The sequence below is a fragment of the Lytechinus variegatus genome, chromosome 4, assembly GCF_018143015.1.
Source record: "Lytechinus variegatus isolate NC3 chromosome 4, Lvar_3.0, whole genome shotgun sequence".
In the NCBI taxonomy this organism is placed as follows: Eukaryota; Metazoa; Echinodermata; class Echinoidea; order Temnopleuroida; family Toxopneustidae; genus Lytechinus; species Lytechinus variegatus.
Genome location: NC_054743.1, coordinates 33246361 through 33264247, shown reverse-complemented (window position 1 = coordinate 33264247; position 17887 = coordinate 33246361). Strand labels below are relative to the sequence as shown.

The following is a 17887-nucleotide window of genomic DNA, read 5'->3' as shown; positions in this document are numbered from 1 at the left end:
TAAGAATAATTTGTTATCAAGATATGAGAACACTGACATATAAAACAAATATATTATGACCATCCATTCAATAAAAGATTTAAAAAATATAGATATGGTAAAATAAACTTGACTGTTCTTTCTTCATAAATTTTGGCTATGAAAGACTCATGGGATGATAATATCTTTAGTCTTTAGTTTCTGTCATTTAACCCTATCTAGGCCGGGGTATTTTGGGAGTTCCTATGGCCGGGGGGCCTCCCAGGCCCCCCCCCTAAGATCTCGGCCGTCGACCGCGCGATCGCGCCGAAAATTGGCACGCGGGTTGCCTGGGACATAATCTACAAGATTGTATAGTAATTTATTTCATGCGAATCGCTATTAAGTGATTATGCTAATTTATGCGTAATTAGTATGCGAAATCATACTTTTTCCTCTAACTCCCTAAATAAAGCTCCAAATGTACTAATTTTTGGTATAGAAACTCTTTGTGGTGTCCTAAGCAAGAGTACATGAAAAAATTGTGATATCAAATCATTTTCTTATGTATTATATTGTTTTTTGCAATTTCTTATGTATTTCTTTGTTTTTTTTTACCTTTTGTTTTTCATTGTTTTTTCAATGAAATTTGTTGGGGACTCTTCTGTGATCATAAAAAGCAAAAAATTAATACATTTAGACTAGCAAAACTAGAAATAATCATACATTTATGAAATTTGGTTGAAAACACAATTTGCATTGACTTTGTACACAAAATCACGTTTTTGAGCAATTTTCGGTCTGACATGCACTTACATAATGTTGCGTAATTTCGGAACAACACACCCGGGTGACGCAAAATTGGTCTCAAAAGTTGCGCAAGACTTGAAAGTAAAAACTCAGTGAGCGGCGAGGTCAAAAAACTTCGCACAGCGAAAATATCGCGCGATTCGTTGAGGGGGGGGGGCCTCCGAGGCCCCCCCCCCGGCCTAGATAGGGTTAAATCGTTTTAGGCGAAAGGCGATTGCATTGTAAAAAATGAAGTGCTAATTTAGCACTAAACAGTGTTTGTATAGTGACTGCACTACGAGTGCTGATTTTCAGCACTCGTTTATATTGCAATCACTATACAAGCACTGTTTAGTGCTAACTTAGCACTTTATTTTTTACAGTGTGGTAACGACTGGGGTGTGAATCTAGCATACTGGTGAGTTGTTTAAAATGGCACGGCCTGCAAGTAGGTTGTGTATGGATCATACTGTTATCGACGCGCAGTACTATGCCTGAAGTCACAGGTTGAGGCACTCGATTTACATGTCATCTGTTTTCTTAACATCAGACTGGTATTTATGGCGTTTGTCTAGTTGTCAGGACTACACTACTAGTCGCTGATAGTGCGCCCTCCAGTGTTTGTGGTGCAACCATCGATTTCCATGCGAACTTCCCACCAACGCACAATCGGTGCCGCGCTAACTATTTACATTTCACGCTCAAGCAAAAATGCGTTCTTTCCATCTCTGAAAATAATTTAGCACAGAAGGGGTTCATGGCCCAGCGCACAAAGAGTATTAAAGAATATTTGGCCAGGGTACTCTTCCTGACATGTCCGTGCAGTGCTGAATGACCTCTTTCGTGGTGCGCGTCCAATCAGCAGAGACCCATGCGCCGTGCACTCTATCGCTGCTCCGCATTGGTTGAGCTGGGTCTGCGTGTCGTGAGTGCATGACGAAAAGTGGCAGCTCATCAAGCATCTCTTTATGACGCAAGCATGTAATTATTTCGGTCAGGATCATTAGTTACAAATAAGAAAGCAATCGAAGTTACCACTGATGGTTAAATACTGCTTGACAATTTGCGTTGACTATTAAAAATGCTTCATCACTATTTACTTCATCTCCCGATAGAATTTTAAAAAATCGGACGTTTTTGATTAACATTTGACTTGAAATGACATTAAAAGCTAACACAAAGGATGATACCGACGCTTATCGCTAGCAAATGCATAGTCATTATGACCTGCGCAGAATTTTTGGAACAATTCTACTCTGATCGGATTGGCAACGTATAGTTTCCTACAAACGGCAAAGTAACCCAAGATAGATATAGAACTGCTTGGGCGTTTAAAAAGATAACAGTGGAGATTTAAATGTTTCGAAGGTTACTCAATAATTCAGTAGCAAATTTCCAAAACGTCCTTCTTATATTGATTGCAATTCTAACAATGGTTTACGTCTTTAAGGTCTAAACAGGCCTTCGACGTTCTTTTGCTTAATCTTCAGTTTCTTGATCATCACATCCATCTTTCTATGCATGATCTCCATGCTATCACCAAGGCGTTCCTGCGTTGACTGTAGATGATCTGCCCGGTCATGAAGGACTTTCTGTTCTCCACTCAGGTGTTCCAACTGGGCATCTCTTTTCTTGGCTTCTTCTAACATTTCAACCGTTGCTTGTTCAACCTTCAGACTGACGTCCTTGATTCGGTCTTTGATTTTCTCGTAGGCCTCTTCTTGGGGCGACTCAATGCTTAAAGGATTCTGGTAAAGATATAATGATGAAGGAATCAGTTCAGAATGACCAGTGTCCTAGTATATCCTCATGCATTTCTCATAGTTTTTTTTTAGGCCTAGAAACAAACTTTACTCATTGCATGCAGATTATGTCGATAGGTGACAGAATCGGAAATTATTCCGTCTTTATCTTAATGTGTCCTTAAATTTTTGTCATACCCCTCTCTCTCTCTCTATCACCCTCACGCACACACCCTTACACTCCGTGAAATGCTAAATGAAAACACACTCCTCTCTCTCGCGCGCTATCGCTCTCTTCCTCTCTCTCACATACACACACACATACACACAGACTTCTCTTTAACATTTTTTTCCCAACATACCTTTTCCCCAACATGGTCTTATAAACACACACGCACCGTAACCCACACTCACAATCTACCTAACATTGTCCGTTATTCAGTATCTTCATTATCTACATAGCTGTACATTTTTTTTCTGCCATCTTATCTTCTATGTTCTCTGGACCGCCCAACATCGTTTAACATTTTTTTTAAAGCGGAATAGCGGAACAGGTAGAAATATCAGTTTCGATTCCGTTTCACGCACCGTAATGGCTCCGCCAAGCGCTCTCCTGATAGGATAACACTACAAAATAACAATAATAACGATAGACAATAATGTCTATCATTATTTGTGTAGACTAGAATAAGTAGCACATCCCTGATGCCTTTCAGAAAACTATATAATTCTATCCCTTTTTCAAAAATTATTTTGATGATCAACCCACCTCTGCATCATGACTGATCGCTAACGCCCTCTTGAGTTGTTTTCTTCCGCCAGTCAGCCGTCGAAGCCATTTCCTCAGTTTGACCTCGTTCAAGAGAAACTTCTTCCTTCGAGATACTGATCTCCTCCAGAGCCACAGAGGGAACTTGGACTGATTCTCCAGTGCCATACTAGCCTAGAAAGAGTAGGTGATAGCCATATCGTTTTTTAACGTGTTTAGGAGGGAGGAAAATATAATGCATTATAAACACAATGACTGAAGCACTCTCGATTGTTATTTGAATGTTTGCAACCAACCATACCTTGTAAGGAATGTTTGTTACAGTGAACAAAAATAAGATTTACTTCTTAAAAAAAACCCATCTTACTCTGTGGTTCTGTTGTTAGCTAGTTCGTACAACATAAATTAAACGAAAGACATCGTGATAATAGGCAGACATACAAAGATCAACCCTCGTTTTAACATCTTTCTTCAAGAAACTTTCAGCTTTTAAGGTATGTCACAAATCTTTTCGGTTAGATGCTTCATATTTGTAAAGTAATACATTCAACGTGTGTAATTCTGGGTTCATTTCTACGAAGTCATTGAAGGTCTCAAGCAGAATGAAGCACAGGTTTTACATGTTGGTACGTAGTTACCTGCATGGTAAGACTATGCAGATTTGCCTTTTCCTGGATTGCCTGGATGTCATCAACGGCCAAACCAACCTGGACGAGAGTAATTGAGAAGGAGGAGGGAGGTTAGATGGAGTTTAGATGAAAAAAAGCAGGGATGAACATTAAAAATTATAACTTTTGTTTACTTGGATACAAGCGTCATCTATTCTTAATCATTAATCTGACATCACTTTTGTAACTTGATAAAATATGTTTAGTGATTTCTAATGATTTTATTATTGTAAACATGTATGTCTATAAACTCAACACCACCACTACTAATACCACTACTATACTACTACTACTACTACTACTACTACTACTACTACTACTACTACTACTACTACTACTACTACTACTACTGCTGCTGCTGCTGCTACTCCTACTACTACTACACAGTAAAACGCTGTTTAAGATTTTATACAACGCTGTTTACTATATGAACCTTTCATTATTTGTTTAACCGTCCAAACAGTGTTAAACAATCATGTTTAATTTATTAAAGATTAGGTATTAAAAATTGAACTTTGTTGCTTAAGATTTAAAGACTTGTTAAACTGTTTAAACAATAACTGTAAGGTTCATATAGTAAACAGCGTTGTATATTTTTTTTACTGTGTACTTCTACTCCTGCTGCTACTACTATTACTTCTCCTACTACCATCTACTATACCACTACATCGTCATGCTACTATTATTATGATTATTATCTACAACAACAACTACTGCTGCTGCTGCTACTACTACATACTAATGTTACTACTACCCTCCTCCTACTACTACTACAACAACTACTACTGCTACTACTACTACTACTACTACAACTACTACTACTACAACTACTACTGCTGATGCTGCTTCTACTCCTACTCCTACTCCTACTACTACTACTACTACTATTACTACTACTACTTCTACTACTACCGTCTACTATACCACTACATCCTAATGCTAACTATTATTATAATTATTATTACTACTGTAACAACTGCTGCTGCTGCTACTACTACATACTAATGTTACTACTCCCCTCCTCCTACTACTACTACTACTACTGCTGTTGCTACTAGTACTACTAGTACTACTACTACTACTACTGCTACTACTACTACTACTGTTACTACTACTACTACTACTACAACTACTACTGCTGCTGCTGCTTCTACTCCTACTACTACTGCTGCTACTACTTCTACTACTACTACTACTACTACTACTACTACTACTACATACTACTTTTACTACTACTACTACTACTACTGCTACTACCCTTCCTCCTACTTCTACTAATCTACTGCTACTGCTAGTAGTAGTAGTAGTACTACTACTACTACTACTATACTACTACTACTACTACTAATACTACTACTACTACTACTGCTGCTGCTGCTGCTGCTTCTCCTTCTACTACTACTACTACTACTACTACTATAATACTACTTTTACTACTACCCATCTTGAGCGCCTTGAGCACCTAACAAGGTGGATATGTGAACAATATAAATACCCTATATTATTAGTATCATTATCTTCCTACAACTAATACTACTTATAATGTTCTCACCATCATATTCATCATGAGAATTGCCATGACGATGAGAAATAACATAAAGAAAAGTTGGGAGAGCCGTCCATAGAAATTTGAATTCATAAAGTAGGCTGCCTCTCCGTCTCCTTCCAGGGTGTTCGATGTTCCTAGGTAGTCCTGGCCGTAGAATATATCGGCATAATCCAGCTCACCGATCATCATCACAAACGTCTTGGCCAAGGAATCGAAAAAGGAGTGGAATGGATTCTGTGGAGAAAAACAATGATTTCGAAAACGAGTAAAATAATGTTCATACTATTTTCGAAACACTGGGTGTGTCGTGGTCTAGTGGTTCTGACTCTCGCCTTTGAAACAGAGTGTCGTGTTTTCGAATCGATGGCCATGGCGTATTTTCCTTCAACAAGAAATGTATCCACACTGTGCTGCACTCAACCCAGGAGAGGTGAATGGGGACTCGGCAGGAGTAATTCCTTGCATGCACTGAGCTCCGGTGATGGTAGCTCGAGTTAAAGCCGGGTAATAATAGCAGCGCTTTGTATCCTCTGACAAAAAGCGCTTTATAAATCCAGTTATTATTATTATTAACATGGCAAGGTTTGATATATACATAATTTTACCATGGTATTGTAATTTTTTCTCCTTTCTTCTTATTGAAATGTGATCTGTTTGAAAATTCTTATGAGGAGACAAGCATGCCAACTTTCGCCCATTTGACTTGCGTAATATGCAATTTATTTGTGAGATAGGTACCACTATTGAATTGAGTGCTCTTCAATAATAGGGAGAGAGCAAATAAATCGAGCCAAAATATCAACATGATGATAAGCTATCATAAGTTTGGCAATGAAATCATTAAAAACTTAACGGACTTAGATGAAAAATGTGATAAAACCAGTAATGCACTGATTTTGATCAACGAATGCAAGTTTACAATTTTTTGGGAAGTTTCCAGCATCCACCCCCCCCCCCCTCCCCTAAAAAAAAACACATGGTTATGCCAGAGGCCAGTTTACAAATACAACCCTAGGTAATGTGACTGTGTAATATCAAAAGGGATAAACAAACTTTCCCATTGTCAGTAACAATCTTACACTGAATAAATACGTAATCTCTTTTTTTTCATGTTTTTTTTTGCTCAAGTTAATGAGAGTTTGAAAAATATTTACTTAAAAACACACATAATACGTAAATTTGTGAAAATGCCACAAGTTAACCACAGTGACTGCGATAAATTGTATTCTTTCTAATAGTAGAATATCAATGACTAAAAATCTAATTCTTCAAATACTAATTCAATGGACATGTGAAATAAAGACGGTAATATCTTCATCCAAGACTCATATGTTATATATACAATATTATATTATAATATTTTTTACCTGATTCAGAAGAAGAGCGTAGAATGCGATACCGAAGGCCATGACGAACAGAAAGAGAATGAAACTGAATCGGAGAAAAGTCTTGAAGATATCTAGAAGATTTAAAGGAGGGAGAGTAGTATGTGACATTATTATTCATTATCAATAATCTGTTTTTCAAAATAATAAAACTACAATACCACAAAAGGAATTGAGCCGAAATCAATTGAAATAATAGAATTCAATCACAATAACCGATTCATCCATATATACTGAACGTCTAAACTGCGGGACTTTCTCCGCATTCCTGGCAAGGGCCCTGTACCACAAAGTTTAGCGTTTGAACGTAGGACTGATTTCGACGATTGATCGCCCTGATTAATGTGTATGATCAACCGTAAGAATCAGCCCCAGCCGACTGATGTGCTTTCATGTAAACGGGGCGCAGATGCAATTAAGTTGACAAAGTAAGGCGTTGAGATGAATGCACTTTTGTGTGCTTGTTCGGGTTATTTTATTCCTCTTGGTGTGTGGGGGTGTATGTTGTGAAGAGAGAGATGGTGGGTTTGGGTGAAGATGTGCGTGAGTGAGTGTGTGTTGATAGGTTTTGTTGTTTCATTTTGAGTTAAACATTTTCATGAGAAAGAGAATTCAATAATTTGTTCTAGACTAAAAAAATTGGTTTGGGGTGCGTGCATTGGTGCTTATGTCTGTTTCAGCGGGTGTCGAGGTGTGTGTGAGGGTGGGATTGTGTATGTGTGCGAGAGAGGATGTGATTGTACATATGTGTGTGTCTGTGAGTGTGTAAGGGTGAGGGTGGGCATGGAGATGTGTGTATGAGTACGTGTGTGGGGTCGATGTAAGGGTGTTTGTGTGTGTTTGTTTTGTCGGAGGGCATGCCATCTTACCTATGAACATGATAACATAGATCCCGAGTTTGGAGTTACACCTTATAAAGAGGAGGAGATTGATCCATCCCAGGAAGCCTGCTGCGGCACCTATCGGCCACTGCCAATGCTGTGGGGGGGGGGAGGCGATAGAAAGGATTGGTTAAAGGTATTGTTTAACTTTGTGAGCATCCGATTTAAAAAAAATATCAAACCAAGATGAAACATGTGTACAAGTGCATGTATTAGAACTAATAAACCCTGAAAACAACCATTATTGGGAATGAAAAGCTGAAACTACAAGGCAAACCCCGATTTTGTAAATAGGCGTCTTATAGACGCCTAAATAGTACAAATAAGTGTATGGGATGAAATTAAGATGGTGTTTCCGGTCACTTTATACTTCAACTTTTTGAAGCACTAAATAATTATTTTCGAACGCAATTTTTTCTGGGCTTCATTTTTGTAACATATCACAGACACAGGTGACAAGTGTGACCTTCTAGCTCAGATTTTTTAAAAGTCAAACCAATGTTAACCAATCACTTTAATATTATGATGCTATACAGGATATCTTAATGGCCAAGTCCACATCGAAAAGGTGGTTTTGAGCAATTACATGATTATAAACAACCTATAGCATTGAACATTTCATAACAATCGGATGCTTAATAAAAAGGTTGTGGCATTTTCAAGTCTTGCTTATATTTCGAAACACATTTATACGCATATTTTGGGCCCACTCAACAGCCCCCCCCCCCTCTTCTGCCCATCCGATTTCTATATGCAAAAAGAATGGGGACAGGGAAAATCAATGTTGCTACATCGTCCGTAATAAGGATGCTGTTATAAATCCATATTCTAAAACAGATTTTGGGCATATAATCAAATCAATTGATAAAAAGTTAGATCTATATAAATGAGTGAAGTTATGGAGAATCTGGGGGTGTATCTATATTCACCTTTTTTATTCTTCCATTAGCCACGTAGTCGATGTGACTGAAAGGCACTGAGAATATAATGGCGAATATGTAAAGAAATAACTCCATGATATTTCCTCCATCCCGGAAATATGAGAACCTCTGAACGAACATCTGTCCTAACTGTAACAAGAATTGAAACAAAGAAGGATATACTCAAATTACTCAAGGTACGACAGGCAACTACGACATTATAATGAGCAAGATAATGATAGTGACAGTGATGATGATGATGATGATGGTGGTGGTGGTGGTAGTGGTGGTGGTAATCGTGGTGGTGGTATGAAGATGGTGGTGGTGGTGGTGACAGTTACATTGGTACAGGGATAAAACACTTTTCTCGCCGATTCAAATTTTCAACGATGTGCTTTAATGATTTTCTGACTTTCCTAAAACAATTTTCCTTTTAGATTTGTGGGGTCTTTTTACAATCAATCAACCCACCTCTCTCAGAATATTCATGATCGACAGAATCATGATTGCGGTCGGGCCAAAGACATCAAAAAGAAGGATGACTGCAGATGGAACATCTTCAATCCATAGCTGCTCCCCGTTTCCAAACCATGTAATTGCATCTGGATCGACAGAATGGTTGACAGATCGGACATAGTAATCGGGTGGAATTACGACTATGTATCCGGTCAGCATTGCAAGAAACGTGATGTATATCAGGAAACCCGCGTAGAAGATGTAACGACCGAACGATCTCCACTTGTGCTCAAGGAATGTCGTAACGAGGGGGTGGTCTAAAAGCTCCACACGAGTGGACGAAATCTGAAAGGGTATTATGATGGTTTATATATTAATGCATGTATATTCATTTGAGGTAAGACAATCAAGTGAGAGATAAAGCGGATAAGCTTCGTGATGAATGCATTATAGAAAGCTTGGTTGAAGTAAGATAGAAGTTAACTTCTTAAACTGGCTATCATGATCATGAACAAGATCACTGTTATGAGAAAGGCATTCAAGGGTAGAGCGGAAGCAGGACTGGGACCATTATTTCTAATAAACGTACAGAAATTGCAAACCTGATATCTGATTTTTTTTATGTATGTTCAGCAGCCCCTCCCCTTTTAAACTTGTTCCGGAGCCCCTGATACGTATATATTGCCAGCTTGGAAACGAGAACATGACAGCAAGTTAGACTATATTATTAATCTTATGATTTTGTAAATGTTAGAAATAGGCCCTAATCAAATAGGCCCTAATCCTTATCATATCCAAGATGTTGGAAGTAAAAAAAGGAAAGAAACGATGTACTGCACAAATATTCAAACGTTGTAATACCATGGATGACCTATTATCATTATTTTTTTTAAAACAAGTGCACACCTAGTTACCAATAATGCATATAGCATTTCCATTTATTTGAAAGCAGGATAAAAGAGCATTGTAGATTAAATGCCTAGCTCACGGGCACAGGTGCCGCGGCCGGGGATGGAACCCCTGACTTTCCATGTACAACCAGGCGCCTTAGACCACTCGGCCACGACACCTTGCTATTATTGGTGGTGGCTATTAGATATCCGTTATGATCATCAGTATTCTAGGTATATTATAATTCTTGCATTGGGCACCTTTTTTAGTACTCGTATTTTTAAATGGCGAAAATGACATAATTTCTTACCAACGACACCCCGCCTTCTTTCAGAGCGTCTTGCCGTGGACCTATTGCATGTTTTTGCCAAACAAAACGGAATGAATCTCCGTTCCCATGACCCACGCCCTTGTTTTATGAAATACTATTTCCACCTTTGACTGAACTTACCATCAACTGAACAGGGTGGTTATCATTTCTTTCCACTGCGTCTCGAATGAAAGGAGTAGAGGATTTGAGTAAATGATCTTTTTCGTCATACTGTACATTGATGTCGGATGGAAGTCTAGTCGATACCCTATTGTACATCCGATTCAATAAGGAATTTAACACCCCGCCGCCGGCATCGGGCTCGTCATCTGAGGTAAGGGAAATTACAGTGGTGAAGACTATGATGATAGAAATAATTGTAATGACGATAGTGGTGCCTTTGAAAAAGTAGTGCTTCTTCACTAATGATTAAAAATTATCGTTATTCTATACCCTGTTATGTGCTGCACTCAACCCAGGTGAGGTAAATGGGTACCTGGCAGGAATTTATTCCTTGAAACGCAGCGCGCGTAACAGCTGCACTGCTAAAGCCAGGGTGATTATGCTGCATATACTGTAGAGTGCTTAGAGACTTCTCACAGAGTATTAAGCGCTATATAAGCAAGTATAATTATTATTATTATGTTATTTCCATTACAATTCGTGGGTTGCTTGACCCTATTCATAATTATTCTAAGGTATCAATTTTATATTATCAAGAAACTTTACCTCTGAAATTCTTTCCTTGCCTCTAACATCTATTACACTTGTTGGATAGCTTGAACAGCATTAATAAGTGAGGGTATTAATATTCATGAAATTACTATGAATTTTCCTCCGAGGTTATTTCGTGTTGAATATTATACGTTGTAACAAGAACACGATAACATAGTTAATATGCACAATAACTGTTCATGTAACATAATTATGTTATAACAAGATTAGAATAACAGGCAACCAATTATAATCTTTCAGTTTTTACCTAAATCTTTTACAACACAACATCTAACTTTCGAAGAAGCACGAGCAAAAGGTACATACCCACCGGCCGCATCCACCGTGAAAACGAGTCTTCCAGAAGTTCATAGTAAAATTCTATATGGACGTCTTTATCTCGAATTTTTGTCCCCCCTGTGACTGTAATGCACCGGTCCAGTATCATCCTGGCAACATCTAAACGGTAAGAGAAACAAGGATTTTGATTGGTCAATCTCCTTCGAAAAAGGCATTCTATTGGTTAAAAGTCGCACAGTTGACGGAGAAGGTGACGTGTTACGCCATTGGTTGAATCTTACCTGGCATCGAGCAAATCAGCTTCCGCATCGGCGTTGTGCGGTACCCAGTCTCTTCATCCAGACTCGATACTGACATCACCTCCAGCCATCTGTCGTGAGTTATGATCATCTTGGCGATTGTCCTAGAATGAGCATTATTAAAAGTATGGTAATGGTAAGCAGAAAATCACGATTCTAAATCAGGTCATTGACCTCTTACCATGCTAACAGACTTAAGCGATAATAATTGTCATCTCACACAGTTGTCAAAGGGTAAGACCACCTTTAATCAATTACCAAAAGGTTGGAACTTTTGTTACATTCACACTAATAAAGATGATTCCAAACTGAAACCGATAGTATGATGGGGTGTCCAAACTTCGCGCACTTTTCAAAAATATTCATCAGGCTTAATTTTGTCCACAAATTATTCATAATTTATACAAAACCAATTCAAGAAATAGTTACCACATTTACGGCAAGATTGTAAACTATAAATTCATGGACGGAAATGTAAAGTAGGTCAAGGGGTTTCGCCGGTATCGCGATCTCAAAATTCTATTCCGATCGGCGAATGCGGGCTGTGCTGGAAAACCGTTCAGAAAAAGTGTGACCTAACTTCGCGCACCAAAGCTTTTGTGGAGATTTAAACAAAGACTCAAGCTCAAAAAGTGAAATATCTATATCAGATTGATGGCAAAATGCTATGGAATCGGTTAGTACCACATTTAACTCACATTTTTTATGATTTCTGCTTGTAAAATGGTGATATCGTGATGCTTGTTGCTTTCTTCAAAACGGGCGCTAACGGTGACAAATTTGCCGATCTTTTGCCAATATTTTCATCAATACTGGACTAATCCTAAAGAAACTTTCAGCGAAGGGTAATTTTAGGTCGCTTTTCACATTGATGATGTCAGATTTTAAGGATATTGGCTAGTTTTGGAGATAATGACCGTCCGCGAAGTTTGGACACGCGCGAAGTTTGGACTCACTGCCATATGTCATAGGTAATAACGTAATATTTTTTTTGTTTTGTTGCGTATCATTAAAAGTTACGCAAGATAAAATTTATACGCAAGATAAAATTGTAAATTTTATCTGATAGATAAAATGTCATTTCAGAATACCAATTTCATTTTAAGAGATAAAATAAAATATTTTAAAGATAAAATGACCTCAGAATACCACCCCTGGTCCTTTCTTACAAAGACTGATCCAATCAATCTCATTTCTTTTGCGATCCATCATTTTCATATTTGTTTTGTTGTTTGTCGAAAATTCGCACAGTGTCCTTTGTAAACAAACAGGAGCACACTGAATTGCCAAGACAACATCGAATGTTCGTAGATCTTTCTTGGAACTTTTTTAAACAAACATGCATTTTATTTGTTGTATTGCTGGCTTTCCATAGTATTGGTTGATCAGATCAATTGTAAACGCTATGACTATGGCATATGTGAGATTTCGGATATATCTTACTCGTGGTCGTTGTCGATTGCGTGATCGAGGCAATTCAGTCCCTTGGCGTCCTGTATTGTGACGTCGGCTGGTTTGGTAACGGTTCCAGCTCCCTTGCCGTTGAGGAGCAGGTCGACCATGTTGATATTGCCGTCTCTACAGGCATGGTGGAGGGGTGTCATCTAAGACAAAATAGAAAGCGCAGGAAGAAGGAATGAATATATTTATATTTTTAATCTGTTTGTTCTTAAAGGAGAAGTTCACCCTAACAAAAAGGTTATTGTAAAAATAGCAGAAAAAATAATAAAAAATATTGCCGAAGGTTTGAGAAAAAAATCATCAAATGATTAAATAGTTATTCGAATTTCAATTATTTTATTTGTGACGTCATATGCGAGCAGCATTCATACATAGCGAATGGTAAAAAATCAAAGAAATGTCATTTTCTCAGAAAATTGAAAATGGTTTTCACTGTACCTTTTGTATATCAATAGACAAATCATTTCACACCCGATCATGACTAGAAAACAGAATTAAGTCATCAGGAACCATACAAAATTTGAAACTCATGCATTTTACATTACATAACACCGTGGGGCAGCTGCTCGTTTATGACGTCACAAATCCAAAACTTTGAAATTTAATAACTTTCTTACTTTTTAACAGATTTTCCTCAAACCTTCACCAATATTTTTTACTAATTTTTCTGCTACTTTTACAACAAAGTTTTCTTCAGGGTGGACTTCCCCTTTAAGACTTGTATACAAAATCAACACTATCTAGAAAATAAAGGCAACGACAATATCTATTCATCGCCGTTAAAAAGAAATCAGCTTCTTTACTGGATACCAATTGTGTAACAAGTATAACGGGATAAAACGATAATAAGAAAATGCAGGTTCGGGGCCGTAAAATGATTTTGAAAGTAGGGGGTTGAGTCGAAAGTTGGGGGCTGACCACGCAAAGATCACAATCAGATGGTATTCTTGCATAGTTTTGCAAAAAGTGGGGGCTGAAACCTCAAATTCGGTTCCTACTAGAAATTGGCATTGATCGTGCTTTATGCTTTCATGATATTCTCTAGTTTCAATTCCATACCGATTGGTTGTCCGTCTGGTCGATATTTGCCAGAGAGTCGAGCAAAACATGAGCTGTTCTCGTCCAGCCACGGGCAGCTACGTAATGGAGAGGTGCCAGACCACCTAGATCTTCACCGTTCCTGAATAATCAATAAAAAGGAAAGTTAGTATATAGATCTTGTAGATCTTGTCTCTTTGGTCTATGATCGGGTATTGTATCATTCTTGTTATGCCTCTGTTAAACGGGTCCCTCCACACAAATGTTAGCGATTAACCGTATGCTTGATTTTCACGATTGATTGTACAATAGAGTCATGCAATCAATCGTCGAAAATGTTTTCCGATGTTCTTCAAGATGGAGCAGTGATAAATATGAAATGTAATTGCACATGGATTTGTTGAAGGATTTTACCATGTTTCGTTAAGAAATTAGTTTTGATTGCTAAGAGCTCTTTATCATCGAAGTTCAATTTTACAGGAGTGTCGATTTTCTGACTATTCTCGTGTAATCGGGGAAATGTGCTTTCTTTCAGAATAATTCGACTTAATAATGAGTACTTGAACTTGATGTAACTGACGGAAATCGCATGTTTGATATCCTGAATTATGATAATCCCTTTTCAACGATTATGAGAAGATGGAGAAAAACTTGAAATGTTTCATACTTGGCATTGACTTGGGCCTTGGCTAGAATAAGTTCCCTGGCGATGTCGTGATGCCCTCCCTCTGCGGCGTAATGAAGAGGTGTGTTTCCGAGCTCATCACGATGGTCCACAACAGCCCTGTTCCAACGTACCAATACGTGTACAGTTCTGCAAACAAAACATAGGAGGTTACAGTCTAGTTATCAAAGATATCCATACTAAATACTTATTAATCTCAAAACAAGGAAGGACCAGAATTCATTTTTTAAAAATATTTTTATCACGACTTTGTGATGAAGCGCGCCGGCGCATACACAACGTATGAAATATGTTCGCATTGTCCCAACCGATTGAAAAACGAAGAGATAGTTGTTATTCAAGGTTAAGTAGTTTATTTTCGAGCTATCCGGGTGATGTTTCACAGGGCTGTTCGTAAGTTAATCATGACTTCACGGACGACTAGTGATCCTTTCTTGAGGTTAAATAATAAATCTCCATATGGTTGAAAGGTTCCAGTGGTGCGTAAATTCGTGCTCAGAGCAGCTTCAAAAAACCACACAAGGATCGGGATTATTGTATGATAGTACACGATGTAGTTTATTGAATTCAGGGGGGCGCTCCATCCAAATTTTTTTCGACAAGTGGTCAGATCTGACAACTTTCCTTGATGCTGATTGGCTATGAAGCAGTGTTACTATGGTAACTGTCGGATAAAATATCTGACAACCCTTTTCATGAAATGCTCCCCTCTGAAAAAACTGAAATGGATTACTTACTCGCCGTGTTTCCTTTTGACTGCTCCCATGATGAAGTCCATTATCCCCCTATCAGTCATCTCATGAAAACGGAATTCATAATCAAGAATCTGAAAGAGCGAAACGTTTATTAGAGAGCTAATAAAATTATCAGAGTAAATAAAAAAAATCATTAGAAAAAAAATAACAAAAAACATATTTTATTGTTCGAAATAGAATCTGAAACAGGAATGCTCCGAAAATCGAATCACTGGAATTTCCGTGCTCACAAATCGGATTTTCCAGTCTACAGAAAGCAAGTGTATCATAATATGGTTGAGCACTACCTACATGGTGTGTGACTGAAACAGAGGTCACTGTACTCTGTGTCAGTAACCTACATGTTACTCTCTCTTTGCTCAAAAGCCCCGTCTTACAAAGAGTTACGATTGATCCAATCAATCGTAACTCTATGGAAATCCATCAGTGTCATTTTTTCCAGGAAATTTGCAAAATGCCATTTTGTAAACAAAGGCGAACACACCAAATAGTCAAGAAAACAACGAATTTATGAATATAGGCTACATCGTATCTAGATGTTGAACTTACATGAATTTTAGATGTGGGTGTTGCTGGCTCTCCATTGTTGAGGTTGATGAGATCAATCGCAATTCTTTGTAAAACGGGCCCTGATCTTAAAAGCAGCCCTGGGACTCGCTTCACAAAAAGTTACAATTAGCCATCATGGCAGTTATCATGAAACCTTGATTGTGATTGGCAGCTGAGCCATGTTACCATGGTAGTTGTCAAAATGGCAAATTTGAAATAGTTGTGACTTTTCATGAAACGGGACCCCACGGGACCCTGCACGTTTAATTACATTCATAAATAACTGTACTATATACAGATATAATCCTTCAGTAAACGCTAATCGACCACCCCCCCTAGCTCCCCCCCCCCCTCACAAAGAATAGACCTATATAAGTGGAAACTCCCCTAACTTCATGAACTTCGCATACATAAATGATGTATGCTAGCTTTTATTTTGTTTTTTTAGTATTTTAATAGACTAATACGAGTATATTGCGTTTCATCTTCAAAAACAAATCCATACAACAGAAGATCTTATTTTTGTTGTAGTTGTCATAGTTGATGTTTTTATATTTGTTGATGGCAGTTTTTTTCGTATGAGTGAATAAATTATGGAAGTTACCTTCCTGAGTATATCTGCCTTATTGTTGGCTGCTGACCACTGCAGTATGTCCGTAGCTTCATCAGACTGGCCTCCGGACGCACCTGAGATGGACTGCAACAGAGTCATCAAGGTTTCAAAGCTGTTATAGTTCACAGCCACCTGTAGCGGGTTCAGGCCAGCGCTGTCTACGATGTTTACATCACCGCCACTGGAACATAAAAACAAATCGAAATTCCAAGCATCATACACTGTTAAAAAAAAACCCTGATTTTACTGAAAACCCAAGATTTTGCAGAAAGCAATAACAGAATCATTTTGTAAATTCATAAAACAGGAATTTTCCCTCAATTTAACATAGCAGCTCTGTTTAAAAAGGGGAAAATGGTGTTTCATTTAAGGAAATTTGTAAGGTTCCATACACCAAATGCAAATTTCCTGTAATTTTACATGATATACTGTAAGATTACAGGTGTTCTCGAGACTCTGCTGCAGGAACTTCTTTTATTTTAAGGATAAATTTTCTAATAATGTACACAAAACGATACTGCACTTTTGTGCGATCAATAACACGTTAATTCATGTACGATATGATATGCTGTTTGGCAATCAACTTTATTTTTCACATCAGTATATTTTCATCCATGCATAGCATGCTACCTTTTTGTGAATAAGTAACTATGTCAAATGTAGAGAATCGTCACATTTTGGTTTGTTGACATTCCTGCTGCGTATGCCCGTACGAGTGGTCTGTTTTACTACAAAGTTCGGCACCTACGAACTTGGGGTGACGGGACGTACTAATATCAAAATCATTAACATCAAATTTTGTCTTTAAGTTTGTGTTTTTAGCTTTAAATGATAGTATGATATGTATGATATGTGATTTACTATTTATGCAAAAGCCTAAATGTAAGACACAGGGTAAGATGACCGTAAAGTGAGGTTGCATTACTTCTTTTTATTAAGAAATAGGTTAATTACAAAATAAAATCATATCTTTTCAGCACTTCCCTTTTCGAAGTCCTTTTTCTTTCAATCCCTTGATTGATTGATTCTCCTGATTGATTGATTGATTTTATTCTCCTGATATTTTTTTTTCATCACTATACTAGTCCTTAACGATCGCGGTATATACCTGGGTGAGTAACAGGGCCCTGTTGTACAAAGAGTTACGATTGTTCC

At 37.9% G+C, this 17887-nt stretch overlaps 1 protein-coding gene across 1 annotated transcript in view; it reads right to left on the bottom strand.

Moving 5' to 3' along the window:
* Positions 1-1059: 1059 nt before the first annotated feature.
* Positions 1060-17887, bottom strand: part of LOC121413879 (transient receptor potential cation channel subfamily A member 1 homolog) — a 33333-nt gene continuing 16505 nt past the window's right edge. Inside the window, exons 9-24 of the mRNA XM_041606857.1 lie at positions 16724-16913; positions 15553-15641; positions 14798-14944; positions 14152-14272; positions 13075-13235; positions 11614-11735; positions 11360-11491; positions 10460-10647; positions 9133-9462; positions 8671-8811; positions 7730-7838; positions 6843-6934; positions 5479-5709; positions 3897-3965; positions 3259-3432; positions 1060-2495 (exon numbers count right to left, since the gene is read on the bottom strand). Coding sequence (XP_041462791.1) covers positions 2193-2495; positions 3259-3432; positions 3897-3965; positions 5479-5709; positions 6843-6934; positions 7730-7838; positions 8671-8811; positions 9133-9462; positions 10460-10647; positions 11360-11491; positions 11614-11735; positions 13075-13235; positions 14152-14272; positions 14798-14944; positions 15553-15641; positions 16724-16913 — 2599 coding nt within the window. The 3' untranslated portion in view covers positions 1060-2192. The remainder of the gene's footprint in view (positions 2496-3258; positions 3433-3896; positions 3966-5478; positions 5710-6842; positions 6935-7729; positions 7839-8670; positions 8812-9132; positions 9463-10459; positions 10648-11359; positions 11492-11613; positions 11736-13074; positions 13236-14151; positions 14273-14797; positions 14945-15552; positions 15642-16723; positions 16914-17887) is intronic.